We start from the raw sequence: 13627 nt of genomic DNA, 5'->3' as shown, positions 1-13627 counted from the left end.
TTAATCTGTTTGATTTGTCTGCTTGGTTCACAGGACCTTGAGGGCCTGGTAATGAGGAAGAGGGAGTGAATGAATACATGACCTGCTTGGTCACAGAGAAGGGCTGCTTGCTACTTAAAATGGCATTAGTTATGCTAACCACGTCACCAGGGGTTGAGAGCAGAGGTGCTGGTCACACGCAGCACTGGGCAGCCTACTCTGGCTGACCCTGCTTGAGCAGGTGGGGTTGGATTAGGTGATCTCAAAGAGTCCCTCTCAATTTCAGTCTTTCTGTAATTCTGTGAAAATTTGTACTGATACTGGAAGCAGATAATGGCTTTAATGTGGTCATTGAGGCATTTATTTCATCTTTGTGAGCTGTGTATTCCTCAGTGATGAGACGGTCTTGTCTTTTCACTGTTTTATGTTTTTATTCTATTTTAAGATACTCTGTTTCTCTCTTCTGCTTTTGTTCCTGCTTGTGACATTTACTTCTTGCAGTTCTTTGTTCTTAAGTAGTTTTTCTTCCCTTTCCCATTTTGTTGCTGCAACATTTAGGAAGGGGAGAGTTTTGTGCATAACTGTACAGCTAGATGGGGACAGAAATACTTGAGCTTCACTGAACTGATAAAGAACTCTAGATTTCATGCCTTTTGTCTTGGAATAATTGCAGAGCTGAGAAAACATCTTTGAATCAAGTCACACTAGTGCTGAAAACATTTATCTCTAATTTGAAAAAGCTCAGAATTTTTTTTTTTAGGGTTTAGATATTTTACAGTGTCTAGGTACCAAATGTTGGAAAGGGATATATACTTAGACTTGCTGAGGAGCCATGTCTTAGAATTAATAATGAAACCTTGTATATGTTTGCTTACAAATTCTGAAAACAAGTTATCTCCTATTTGTAACAAGACAACTCAGGTTTTATATAGAAAGTATTTTTTTCTTCTGTCATTGGTTATAAAAAGCACCAAAACCCAGATGAGAAAGATTTAGATATTACGTAATATTTTGGATTGTGTAGGTCACCTGTAACACACAACTGTTTGAAGTTCTAATGGCCTTTGAAATATCTTGCATGTTTTGTAATGCTTTTGTCCATGAATTCTCTGTGCCATTTCATTAACAAGCTTTCAAAATTTTGCCTCCTGTGTTACAGGAAACTGGGTTGCAGTACAAGAAATTCATGGCCTATCCTTGGATCCTGACAGTTACTTGGCCGGTGGACATGGTAGGGCTCTTGTAGTTCTCCACAACTGTAGTATAGCTTTTTCTCTGGGGAATTGATCTAAACTCCTTGTTGGCGCTTCATTTTGACTTTTCTCTCTTTCTGTAGACTCTGTATGAAAGAAAGAAATATTTCCAGGTTGAGTAAGAACAGGAGCTCACATCACTCTGTTGAGTGATTTGAATAGTTCTTTGGAAGAACTTATGTTATGGGCCTAATCTGACTGGTTTCTGGAAGCAGAGTTGCTTCTCTAGTGGTTATGAAAGGAATCTAAGGAAATCCCAAGTTAGGTGCCTAAATTTAGGTGATATGCCTATATGGTATATATTTACAGCATGCATATTACCATTAAACAGTACCCCAGTGTGATAAACATGGACAGTAGAAATGCTCTTAAAAAGCGAGGGAGGTCTTTGTGTATTTTGTGCTGCTTTTCAGATTGAGGAGTAAGCTGTGGTGATAAAGAAGGTATTTCCTGAAGTTGTAGGTGGTCTTTCTACTGTCCATGTCATGATCAAGGAGCATTGACTGAGGCTTCCTGGAAACTTACCCTTCTGTTTTGGTACTTGCTACTACTGTTTGGTCTCTGAACTGACTCTTACAGCCTGGTCAGGAACATATTCCAAATTCCCATTGTGCTTTGGGTTGCAGCCAGCCATGTGATCAGTCTGTATTTGCATTTCTCTTTAAAGAAAGCAGCAGCCCCTGTGCTTTGGAAACAAAGTTACAAGAGAAGAGCATGAAGAGTACTTTGTAAGCTCAGGAGTACTCACGTTGGGTGCCAACATAAGGCAGTACTTGTGCTCGAGGCATGAGCTCTGGCGAGCCCCAGGTCAGAGAGAGTCCAGTTGAAGTGACTTCAGCATCAGGAAGGGAGCTGCTGGCTGGGCTGGCTCGCTGGCTTCTTTGCAGAGGGAACACGGCAGGAGCCGATGGGATCGGCTCACGTTAGCTCGGAGACAAAGGAAGAGAGAGGCTGTTCTGGTCTGCCTCCTAACAGGTTTATTGTTAGAAGTTTCGCAACCTGAACAAGCTTGAAAGGGATGGAATGCGATGGGATCCTCCCCCCAGGCTTGTCCTGGGTTTTATAGGGAATTTGAAAGCTGTGGGGAAAGGGGAAAACAACCAATGAGCTACAAGCCAGGGGGAGGATACAATTTAACAAGAGCCACTGGGGGAAACAGAGAGGCGGGAGTTCTAACAAAGAACCAGTGAACAACCGAGGAACCGGGAATTTTCCCGAACAGGGGGAGGCAGCTTGGACCCGGGCACCGCCCAGGGGGTGCAGCTTCTGAGCCGCCCCTCGACCCACCCTCTGAGTCTGCCTCTTCGGGAAACTCGATCCAGGGGATGGGCTGGGATTGATTGGCATTACGCTGCCCCAGCGCCACAGTGGGCTGGCTCACAGCAACACAGGAGGTTATGCCGGGTGTGAAGCTGTGTTAGAATGTGGCTGAGAAGTTGTTTGCCTGCTGGTAAAGGACCAGCTGAGCAGTGGCCTGCCTTCAGGATGAAGTTCTCCATAGTGAGCGAAGTTTTGGAGTTCCTTGACTCCACTCACACCTGGAAACTATCAAGATGCAAATTCATATTCTGAGCCATTCCTGGGATCTGTGAGGTGTAAATGAAATAAATGTTCACACTGTCTGAGGTTGCCATTTACAAAGTCTTTCTAGTGTGCTTTCCTCTATTTTGCGTGAGAAGTCATTTCAACTTCCTTCTGTCTGCTTTCCTCCTGGCAGTATCAACCATACTGTGGACACTTATGGTTTCATTGTAACTTGCTTTTTGCATGATGTCCAAGGTATTGCCCACTTACTGTTTCTGTGGGGGTTTTTGGAGACCCAGGTGCAGGTGGTAAAGGTGAATGACCAAGTATTTGGCATTAAGCTTTAGCCTGATAAACTCCTCAAGCTGACAGTGCTGAGAAGAACAGTCCCATCCTGTTCACACCACAGTTGTTTGTCTCCACTTTTCCCTTAATTTTCTGACTGGGTTTTACCATGCTTTTGCAGGAAGAGGAAGGATAGGGAAGTGGGGAAGCACTGCTACCTGTGAGGAAGTAGAAGAGGCCAGGAGTGCTCATGGTTTATGCCAGTGAAAGTTACTTACTCTGCTCTGCCGTCACACACTTTCTTCCTCCTTTGTCTGTTCACAGCTACCTCGCATACATTGCTTTCAAATGTGAAATTTTTTGTGGCAGTGGAGCTCTAATAAAGCTATTTTGTCTCTCTGCTTGCTTGTATTCTAGTTGCTTGTCCCTACTTTGGAATACTAACCATGAAAAAAGTTATGGGGGGGTGAAGTGAAACTGTCAGCAAAACTCTCTGATGTTCGGTGGGAGAGATGTGGTTGCACAAACAGAACTAATTAGTGTGTTTTCTCTCAACATTTCTTTCTTGTACAGGACAATGAAGACTACCCACTCATCAGAACAGGACCCTACTGGAAGAAGTTCAAGGCCAATTTCTGTGAATTCATTGCAGTGCTTGTCCAGCAGTGCCAGTGCAGCATCCTGTATGATAACTACTTGATGGACACCATCATCTCGCTGCTTACAGGCTTAGCAGATTCCATGGTCAGAGCATTCAGGCACACAAGCACTTTGGCAGGTAAAATTACTTGCAGAGTTGCTGTAAAGGTGCTGAGTTTTACTGACTTGTGTAAAAACTGCTCTAAATCAAAAAACTCTGTTTACTGGAGCACTTCTCTTATGCACTGAGAGTACCTTCTTCCTAGTGTATGTTATATAAATGTCTATAATATAACCTGTTTGTTCCCATCTGTATCTGAATTGAATTTGAATGCTTTAGATACGATAGATCTGACCCAGTTTTTTCTTTAGAAAGAAATCTTCTTTAATGCCTGTCATGACTGACTTCAGCATTTTGCTGTTCTGAGTATTATATTTTTCAGTAAAATTTTCACAGTTTTCTATTTTGTTATTTTTCTCCCTCTACTAATTAATGTGATGAGGTTGCAGTAAATGTTTCACTTAAAGAAGCTTCTGTTGGAGAGCTGCTATTCTTGTGGTCTCTGTGCTAAAAGAATGTTGCTTGTTGCACATTTTTGCTTCATGCACCATGATGACACTAAAGCTACTACTTTTTTTCCCTAAAGCCAGTAAATACCCTCTTTGCCATGCAAAGAGCACTTAAAGTATAATTTATTCTAAAGTATGCTGTTTGCTTTGAGGGCTCAAAAAACCAACTTGTAATCTGTTCAAACAATCCAGCAGTCCTTAGAGGAATGGTGTGAATTTTTGTCAATTTCAGTAGTATATTAAGATTCCCAGCCATTTCTGAGCCAGCTTCACAGGTTTTGGTGGTTTTTTGGTTGGTTTTTTTTTTTTTTTTGGTTACTGGCAATCAGGTGTTCCACCATTCTAGATTCTTTTGCAGAAAAGTCAGAATTACATAAACTAGGAAGAGAGTTGCCTAGTAAATTACTTCTCTGACCAGAACTATGACCAAAAGTTATAAATCACCAGAAATAGAACTTAATTTTCCCTTTTTGGTCATTGTCTGCCTTTAAAATAAACACTGTGTTTTAAAACAAATTAGTATAATTTAGTACTGTTCATATTTTGGATATAAACTGGATTTGGCTAACCATATCCTTTTTCTGGTAAAGTGGTGAATATGTTTATGCTTCATATCTCTGAGCTAAGCTAATTGTGCTGGGTTTGTTTCTTTTCTAGCAATGAAACTTCTGACAGCAGTTGTAGGCATCCATCTGAACCTTGATGTCAACAAACACAATGCTCAAAGATTGTATGAGGTGGAGAAGCGGAGGATAAGCGGCAAGAGGACCAGTTACAGACTTGATCAGCTAGAGAGAAAAAGGAAAGAGGTTAGGGAGGTGTCTTGTATGGGAGATGTGTGAACATGTAAAACAAGGATTGCTGACTGCTTGCTTTTGGGTCCCTGCAGCTCTTTGAGGTTTATATGTTTATCTAATGCATAGTGCAGAGCAGGTGTGACTGGCTAGATTAAGAGGTACAAAAATGACTAAGGTAGTAACTGCCTTTTGTACTGTTAACCTGTGATGTGTGTCCTACTGATTGCTTTTCTGAATTGGCATCATTAGCCCTTGATCTTCACACAAATATGGATTTACCCAGAAATTTAATTGTCTCAGTAGCTCTGGTGTTGTGGAGTGCAGTTTTGTATGTGTTTGTACAAATTGCAAGCCCAAATTTTAGCGATGAATCAAAAAGGACGCACGATAACTGTCATTTCTGTGTAAGTAAAGCATTATAGAAACGGATTGAACTTCAGGGATGTCCAGTCTCATTTTTGCTGTTCAGCTTCTGTTGTTTCTTCCCTGCTCAAGCAGACAGCTCCTTTTCAACTCCCGGAGGCAGAGCTATAGCTGTAAAAAATAACTCTGGCTTGAGGGAGGAGGTGACTTGAGGTATGAACATCAAGTATGGCTCCTTGTCTCCTGACCTTAGAATCACTTATCTCTGTTCTGAGTTTTAGATGTCCGTGGACTTTTCTGTTACAGAAACAACACCATTTTTGTGGGAAGGAGTGTTTGGGTGAGACAGGATATTTTAGCATCATCATAAGTCTGATCTGATGGGAAAGACAGAGGAAACGGGTGCGTTGGAGGGAAAACCCAAACTTGTCACCCTTCCTGATGCTGTTGATGACAGAATATTTTTATTAGGTGACTTGGATTTTCAGAAGTTTTTTCAGGATTCAGTTTTTTAATATGCTCATTGTGTATTTTGAAAATTCCTTTGTCTGCCTTTCTTCCATGTCTGTTCAAGTACATGGAAAGAGAGTTTGGATCTATGTGTGAAGATTGCTTAATAGTTGTGCTGTATATTTCTGTGTGATTTCTGATAGATCAAGATCCACCGTATCAAACAAGTACCTTGTTTCCCAGGCTAGCAGTTGGTATCTGATAAAGCATTCCTTGGGACGTGGCTACAAAAAGGCCAGTTGCTAGTGCAGATACAGACCACTCATTTTATGTTGGTACCATGTGTAAACACCAGCAGTTTGCACCACAGTAGTGTTCCAAGGGCCCTAATGCAAATTTTTCGTGTGCAGTGAGTTGTGGAACCAATATTAACATTCAGTTCTCTTTGTATTTCAGTATGAGCATAAGCTTCTAGAGATACAGAACATGATGAATGCTATTTTCAAAGGGACATTTCTAAACCGTTACCGGTAAGAATAAAAACAAAGCTGTGATATGTATCTGCATTCCCAAGAAACTCTTGCTCAGACTGTAGAGATATGGGAATCAAGTTAAACATCCTGGAGGCACTGATGGTGTCAAGGAAAGTGTAGCAGTTAAATAATTTTTAAGAATTTGGGCTTCCAAAAGAACCTCTTGAGTGTGTTCTTTCAGTTCTTCCTGCTGGCTGTAGAGCAGCACATTTGTGAATGAGAACATATCCAGAATTGCTAAATAGTTTGTGGCTAAAACTGGTCTAAGTATTGATTGAAGACTAACTTATAATATTAGTATGAAGATACTTGGAATATTTTGAATTATACATGCTTCTGCAATTCCAGAACATAAAAATATTGCAAATAATACAATTAGTTTTAAAATTAATTTTTAATGTATTAATATTGCAATTTTATGATTTCACAGTGATGTTATCCCTGAAATCAGAGCAACTTGCATTGAAGAAATTAGCAGCTGGATTAAAACATACCCAGATGCTTTTTTGAATGACAGCTACTTAAAATATGTTGGGTGGATGCTGTACGATAAGGTAAAGTTTTAATTTTTTTTTTCATTTGGGGCAGTACATGGGATTTTTTGTTTTAAATTTTTCTTAAAGAATCCTAGCATTTATTTTCAGAGTAGATGTTAAGGACTGTCATGGTACAAAAAGAGTTTACTTTCTTCCCCAATTCAGGTTTTATTTTTAAAGCCATTTTAACACTAAAGATCAGAGAACATTTTTTCCAGTTCTGTGTGAATCCCTGTGTGTGCATTTATTTTTATATGTCACTGAATTGGGAGTTATTTCTGAATTGTAAAATGGCTTATATCCTTTGAGGGTGTTAAATGTTGACTGAAATTCTGCTTTTAACTTGATGGACATTTAAAATTTTGTTTAAATTTATAAAAATGAACAAATAAATATTGCCTATAGTAGAATAGTTCAATATTGCATTTCTCATCTGGAGTTGGACATAATACAGAAAATATTTACAGAAAGTCCAGTCATTTCCCAAAGGGTTTTCTCCTTTTCCTTATAGTTTGTTTTTTCTTTTGAGTAGAGGCACATTTAAAAATCCTCCAAAAACCGCCAAAACAAACAATCAAAAAACCCAAAAAGAAGTCAGTAAGTCCAAAGCACCAAGCAATTGAACGAGATGCAATGGGCAAAAACTGATACCCTGGAAGTTGGCCTGGAATGTGAGGAAGAACTTCTTTACTGTGTGGGTGACTGTTCACTAGAAGAGATTGCCCAGAGAGGTTGTGGAGTCTCCCTCGCTGGAGATGTTAGAACTGTCTGGACACAATCCTGTGCTAGGATGACCCTGCTTGAGCAGGGAGGTTGGACCAGATGATCTGCTGTGGTCCTCTCCAACCTGACCCATTCTGCTATTCTGTGAAAATACACTTTTTCTCTTGCTTCGGAAACGCATGAGAGAGACTTCAGAAGGATAGGAATATTTATCGGGAGTAGCTGATGAGCGAAATCGACACGCTAGGCTTCTGCAGGCCGCCTTTGAAGGTGTCTGTAACTCCCGTGTGCATCCCGAAACATCCCGGAATTTGCGTCTGCTCCGGGCAATGTTTGTGTTCTGTGAATCAGGTTGTACCCTGCCAGGGAGCCAGGAGGGGGCGCGCGAGGCTCCTGCTTCCCGCGTTGTGCCGTCCCTCTAGAGGTGGCACTTGGGTTTTTAGGACGACAAATCTATCAGGAACTGCCGCTTTTTCCTGCCTAAATTTTATCTCATCACAATATCTTTTTAGTACATGTTCAGTTTGGAGAATTCTCAAAAGAAAAAGTCATTTTTTTGAAGATGATGTGTCTTCATTCGCAGTACTCTACAGTGAAAATTAACAGCCGGTGTCTCTGATTAATGCACACACCTCACCCAGAGCCATTTACTGGAAACTGGAAATGGTTGTTTTTTTCGAAAGCCTTTTTTGTCTGAAAGCAATGCAGATGCAAGCAGAGTGAGATAAAGTGAGGTGTCTTCCATATTCTACATTTGGCTGAGACCTGATAGTGTGCCACTACTGGTGGCTGCAGTCCTGGCTGTGCTTTGTGCTTTGCAGCCACTGTCAAATTGCCTGATTTCAAAATGAGAGCATGGCATTTTTGGCATCCACAGGGGCAGCAGTGTTTTTGTATACTGTCATGGTTTTAAGCCCAGCTGGAGATGAAACACCACACAGCCTTTTGCCCTTCCCTTCCCTTCCCTTCCCTTCCCTTCCCTTCCCTTCCCTTCCCTTCCCTTCCCTTCCCTTCCCTTCCCTTCCCTTCCCTTCCCTTCCCTTCCCTTCCCTTCCCTTCCCTTCCCTTCCCTTCCCTTCCCTTCCCTTCCCTTCCCTTCCCTTCCCTTCCCTTCCCTTCCCTTCCCTTCCCTTCCCTTCCCTTCCCTTCCCTTCCCTTCCCTTCCCTTCCCTTCCCTTCCCTTCCCACCTTAGCTGAAACCAGGACATAAGAATGTAATTTCCCACTACTCTTAATAAGCATTTCTCTCCCACCTTGTTGGGGGTGGATGGCAAGAAACTGCTATCTCCCAGAGCAAATTTTCTTTTAGTATATATAACAGAGAAGTTTGCCAAATAATTTAGGCTGCAGAGTGGAACAACCACAAAAATGGTCTGAGGGTGGGGGAAAACCTGGCCATCTACAGTGCTGTAAACAGAGATAAGGTTCAGTCATTTATGAGGATTTAAAGGGGAGAGAGGAAGGGGAAGTAAGTATAAAATTAACATTTTTGTCTTCAGAGTCTTATATTTGAAGATAAACAATCTTTCTTCCCCATGAGATACCATTTTGCCATTATAACCTCATATGAACCATTAAAAGATGTTCAGAATTGCATATGAGGATCTCCTTTGGCCTGCTAAGAACTGTGTAACAGTGCTATAAAGATATGCTTTCAAGTAGTTTATGTTCATCTGTTAGAAATAATTGAACTTTTTTGTTTTGAGGACCAAGGAACAGTTGATAATAAATCTGACAGTTGTTTGCATTTGGATGTTATGTGTAAGCCCAGTCACCTATCAGTGCATTTGTGAAACTCAGGCTCCTAACTTGTACTCAAAGGCTCTAGTTTTCTTCCAAGGGAATATACAGTGCCTAAATCAGCATTCAGATTGAATCAAACCAGTGCTGAACAGAGCAGCAGGTGTTAAGGGAAGTGCTGTGGAGAAAGGTCTGAGTTAGAGATCAGAAAAATGAAGACCGTGAAGAATAAGGATGGGAAAAGCAGAACGCAGAACTAGCAAACAGGAAGGCAGAGACCATGGAGATGCACACTTGGGATGTCTGTGTTGGCCTAGCTTTGTCTGGAACTTCAGGGCAAGTTGTTGAGGTTTTCTCATTAGACTATGAAAAACACTCAAAGAAACCCTGTGGAAGCAGGAACATGCAGTTGAAATGAGCTTCTGTGTCCTGACCATGTGATCCCCCTGGCAAACTACAGGAAATGTAAAGGGCTTTTAGTTTTGCCTTCTGTCCAACGTGACTGTAGAAGCTGATCCCATGAGTATGGCCACTTATGAAATACTTTTTCAAATGGTCCTGTTAACATAGCGGTTTTCTGCTCATGTCTTTGGGCATATGTATGATATGTATTCTGGGGGGGCTGGGGAGAGAGAGGGAAGTTTTTAAAATTGTTTTACCTCGAAAGACAGTTGGGTTGTCTTTGCTATCCAAGAATAACTCAGAAATAGACCTCCCTAGCTCATAATGTGGGGAGTGTTGACCCAGATGAAAACGGGAAAATAGCAGAAGTAGTCATAGAAGTAGTTATTTGTTTCTGGTTACTAATTTTCTCAGCATGTAAAGAAACATCCATGTATGGGGTCGTGACTGAGAGCTTTTGGGTAGGAACAGGATACCTCAGAAGAGATGTAGTATACTTTAATGTGTTACACTTTATGTCTGCAGGCCTATGCTTGACTCCACCTGACTGACAAATGATGTTACCAGGCACATGCCAAGAGCTAAATGACCATTCAGCAAACCAGTGCACACTATTGTGCCTTTTCCCAAGCACAAATTCAGTCCCTGTTCACAAGCAGAGTGTTGTGAAAAAGAACCAAGGGCAGCTGAAGCCAGTTTTGCAGTACATTGGTTGAGCTGAATTTGTGCCACTGTGCAGTGATGGGTGCCACCCTGGGACTGTCTGTGAGAGAGTTCTGTGCTGTGCAGCCCTTGTGGCTGTAGGAAGCAGCAGATGTGGGCAACAGTCTCTTCCTCAGAAACTTCATAATTGAATTACGATGTAGAATAAATACTGCTGGTGTGTCATGCGCAGATTAGAGAGCAGCGTATATTGTTACCTGTTGATCTTTCATTTTATATTTCTAGCAAAAAGCTGTCTTAAGCAAAACTGTCAGTCAGAGCCTGCCACTGGGTATCATCCTTGGCTTTCCATCTAAGCAGGTGAACAGGAACTTGTAGCAATGGATATCCTATGTGTAGGTGGTCTCCTTTCTTGGATTTCCATGTTTATTCTTACTGCTATTGTTAGCAAGTGGAATTAAGAAAGAAATATGAAGAGATTCAAAGCCTGCAAATCATTTTAGTGTCTCTGCTGATAGCTTAGCATTATGAATTTACAGAACACATGATTTTTCTATGTTGGATCATCAAAATCACTTTCCTAATGCGATTTAAAACTTTGTCCTTTGAAAGGTGTAGCAATATGCATGAGATAACTGAAAAGCTGGCTAAGGAAAAGACTTCTTCTTGAGGCATCTATGAAGCAGGAGTACTAATAGTATGAAATAACACCCTGTACAGATAAATATATTTTGCCTAAATTAACTAATTAGGCTGAATTCAAAGCAACCCTTTTCCTAGAATACTTAAAGTACTGTGTCTAGCGTAAAATAGAAATAGGGAGAAAGCATGACACTTAACTCTGTAAGAATCCGTAGTGATAAACCATTGCATTTCTGAGTTGTACCTCTTCCTCTGGGAATCTAGAGAAATCCAGAATTTCTTGGACTCCTTGTCTGTGTTTAACAATTGTCCCAGTCAACTGTTGAAAAGAAGCAAGCAAAGTCTGATATATGGGAGAGTGCTGGTTGTACTAAGTAGGTCATCCATACTCCTGTCGTTGTATCTTTAACAGATGAATAGCAAATCCCTGTATCTTTTGCATTCTGTTGCTTTTATTAACTGTGATGTCTGTGAGAGTTTCTTTCACTCTTAGGGAGCCTAACACAAACTTTGATGTTACCTTTAAGTTTGGCTCATTGCAGGCTTCCTCTGTGTGTGTGTGTGTGTGAGAGAGTGTACACACAGACAAAATGGTACTGATGTCACTAATCAAGAAGATGGGGCAACATTTGAATAACCTGCTGTAGGAACCCACAAAGAGCTCTTATTTACATGATATAAATGCTGATAGTGAAAAACAAGGATATATATGTGTGTTTTACTGTTAGCCAATTTCTCTTTGTCTTGCAGCAAGCTGAAGTACGGTTGAAGTGTCTTCTGGGACTGCAGGGAATTTATAGCAGAAAAGAACTTGTTTCCAGGATGGATCTCTTTACTAACAGATTCAAGGTAAATAAATTACTGTTTGCTGTTTTTTTAAGTATAGGTTGGATGTATACACAGGACCTGATGTTTTGATCAGAGCTGATCTCCCCACTCTCTTGACTGAGAGGAACTTAGACTCCTGCAGAAACAGCCTTGTTGACTGAGTGGATGAAGGAGTTTTGCTGAGATGTTTCTCTCTGTTTCTATGGAATTTTCCATTTCACTTTAGTTCACGCAAAATGGTGTTAGTATGCACTGTGGTCAGTTGTCTCTGCCATTTATCCAGATTGGCCCATATTTTTTTACAGGATCTTTGGCAGATGACAAAGAATTTCATATGCTAAAGATCCCCTTTTTGCTGCCCCTGATAACGGGTTAACCTTGTAGGTAGTGGACTGGCTGTCCATGTATCACACTGATGTGGGAATGGCTCTCTCTCGATCTACCATGTCAGTATGAGTCTTGAAGAAGGATCCTTTATCTCCTTTCTGAACAAATCAGGTGATACACTGTAGTTTTGAGAGCTTGTTTTGTGGATTCACTGACCCTGTACTCTGCCTTTATCATTTTCCAACATCCTGACTCATTTAAGAAGTAAGCCCTTTACTTTTTTTAACCCTGGCCTTGGTAATGATTTTGTCAACTGCTCTTATCCTAGCAGGGTTGCACCTTCTCAGTATTTGAATAACAAAGCTCAAGATGATGCAGCTGATATCTCAGTCCCTGTGAATCACAACATGATTCAATGTCAGGATAAATCAATGCCTGCATGTGGTGGCAATCAGTGTTCTTTTTGCAAAAGGTGCAGGGCTTACTTGTATATCAAAGCAGTTGCTAATAGTAAAAAATGCCTATCAGATATCCTCCAAGAATAAGAAATAGATTAATATTGGTATCTTAGTAATAAATTATTCAGAATGAAACTTGGCTAAGACTGACCTCTGTTTTATATGATTATGTGGTAGTCCCTTATCTTTCTGTCTCCTGTAAGCTGTGTAACCAAATGCAGGGTTGGTGTTCAATAAAGACTGACGAAATAGCTCTACGCTGTTTGTACTGTGATCTCCCTGTGTGGAGGACGCAGTATAAATGGATTATTGCAAACTCCATCCCCCAGTCCAACCCCCCACCCAAAAACAACTCTTTTCCCTCTAAACAAAAGAAATCCAAACAGCCACACAAGAAATACAAGTTTAAAAATTTAAATCATGCTTTCTCAGTGATGGGGAATGTAATCATATAACCATCAATCCATTTCCTGCAAATGGGAGTTACACGTGCTCCCTCTGTTACCCTTGAGTGTTCAAACTCAGGATTTGTGGACTTACATACCTTCCAGCTGGATTGTGAGAAAAAGGAAGGTGCAAAGGAAAATGAATATAGAGATTTAGAATTCATATGTTAAATGGGGAAACTGTTAGTCCCAAATCAAGCAAGTCTAAAGGTGTAATATATCTTAAAGATATAGGCCACACTGAGGTGTGCAAGTTCTTGGTTCCATGGGATGGGAAGTTTTCCAGTTTTCTGAGCTGTTTGCCTGTGTACTAAGTTACAATATTGTGAATCCTGGAGGTCAGCAATGTTGCTGCTATGCCATGAGGTATCTTTATGACTTAAGCTCTAGCTGTCTTTCCAGCAAGGCATTGACTTCTATAATGTGCAGGTGCAGGCACTTTACTGTTAATGGGAGAAATGGATTATAT

At 40.8% G+C, this 13627-nt stretch overlaps 1 protein-coding gene across 1 annotated transcript in view; it reads left to right on the top strand.

Moving 5' to 3' along the window:
* Positions 1–13627, top strand: part of LOC309571620 (cohesin subunit SA-2-like) — a 60679-nt gene that overhangs the window by 14275 nt on the left and 32777 nt on the right. Inside the window, exons 7-12 of the mRNA XM_082279288.1 lie at positions 1139–1210; positions 3615–3819; positions 4908–5059; positions 6317–6390; positions 6824–6947; positions 11850–11948. Coding sequence (XP_082135414.1) covers positions 1139–1210; positions 3615–3819; positions 4908–5059; positions 6317–6390; positions 6824–6947; positions 11850–11948 — 726 coding nt within the window. The remainder of the gene's footprint in view (positions 1–1138; positions 1211–3614; positions 3820–4907; positions 5060–6316; positions 6391–6823; positions 6948–11849; positions 11949–13627) is intronic.

Source organism: Coloeus monedula (genome assembly GCF_965178545.1).
Source record: "Coloeus monedula genome assembly, chromosome: 3".
In the NCBI taxonomy this organism is placed as follows: domain Eukaryota; kingdom Metazoa; phylum Chordata; class Aves; order Passeriformes; family Corvidae; genus Coloeus; species Coloeus monedula.
The sequence above is the reverse complement of the archived record's forward strand: the minus strand, read 5'-3'. Positions and strand labels throughout refer to the sequence as shown.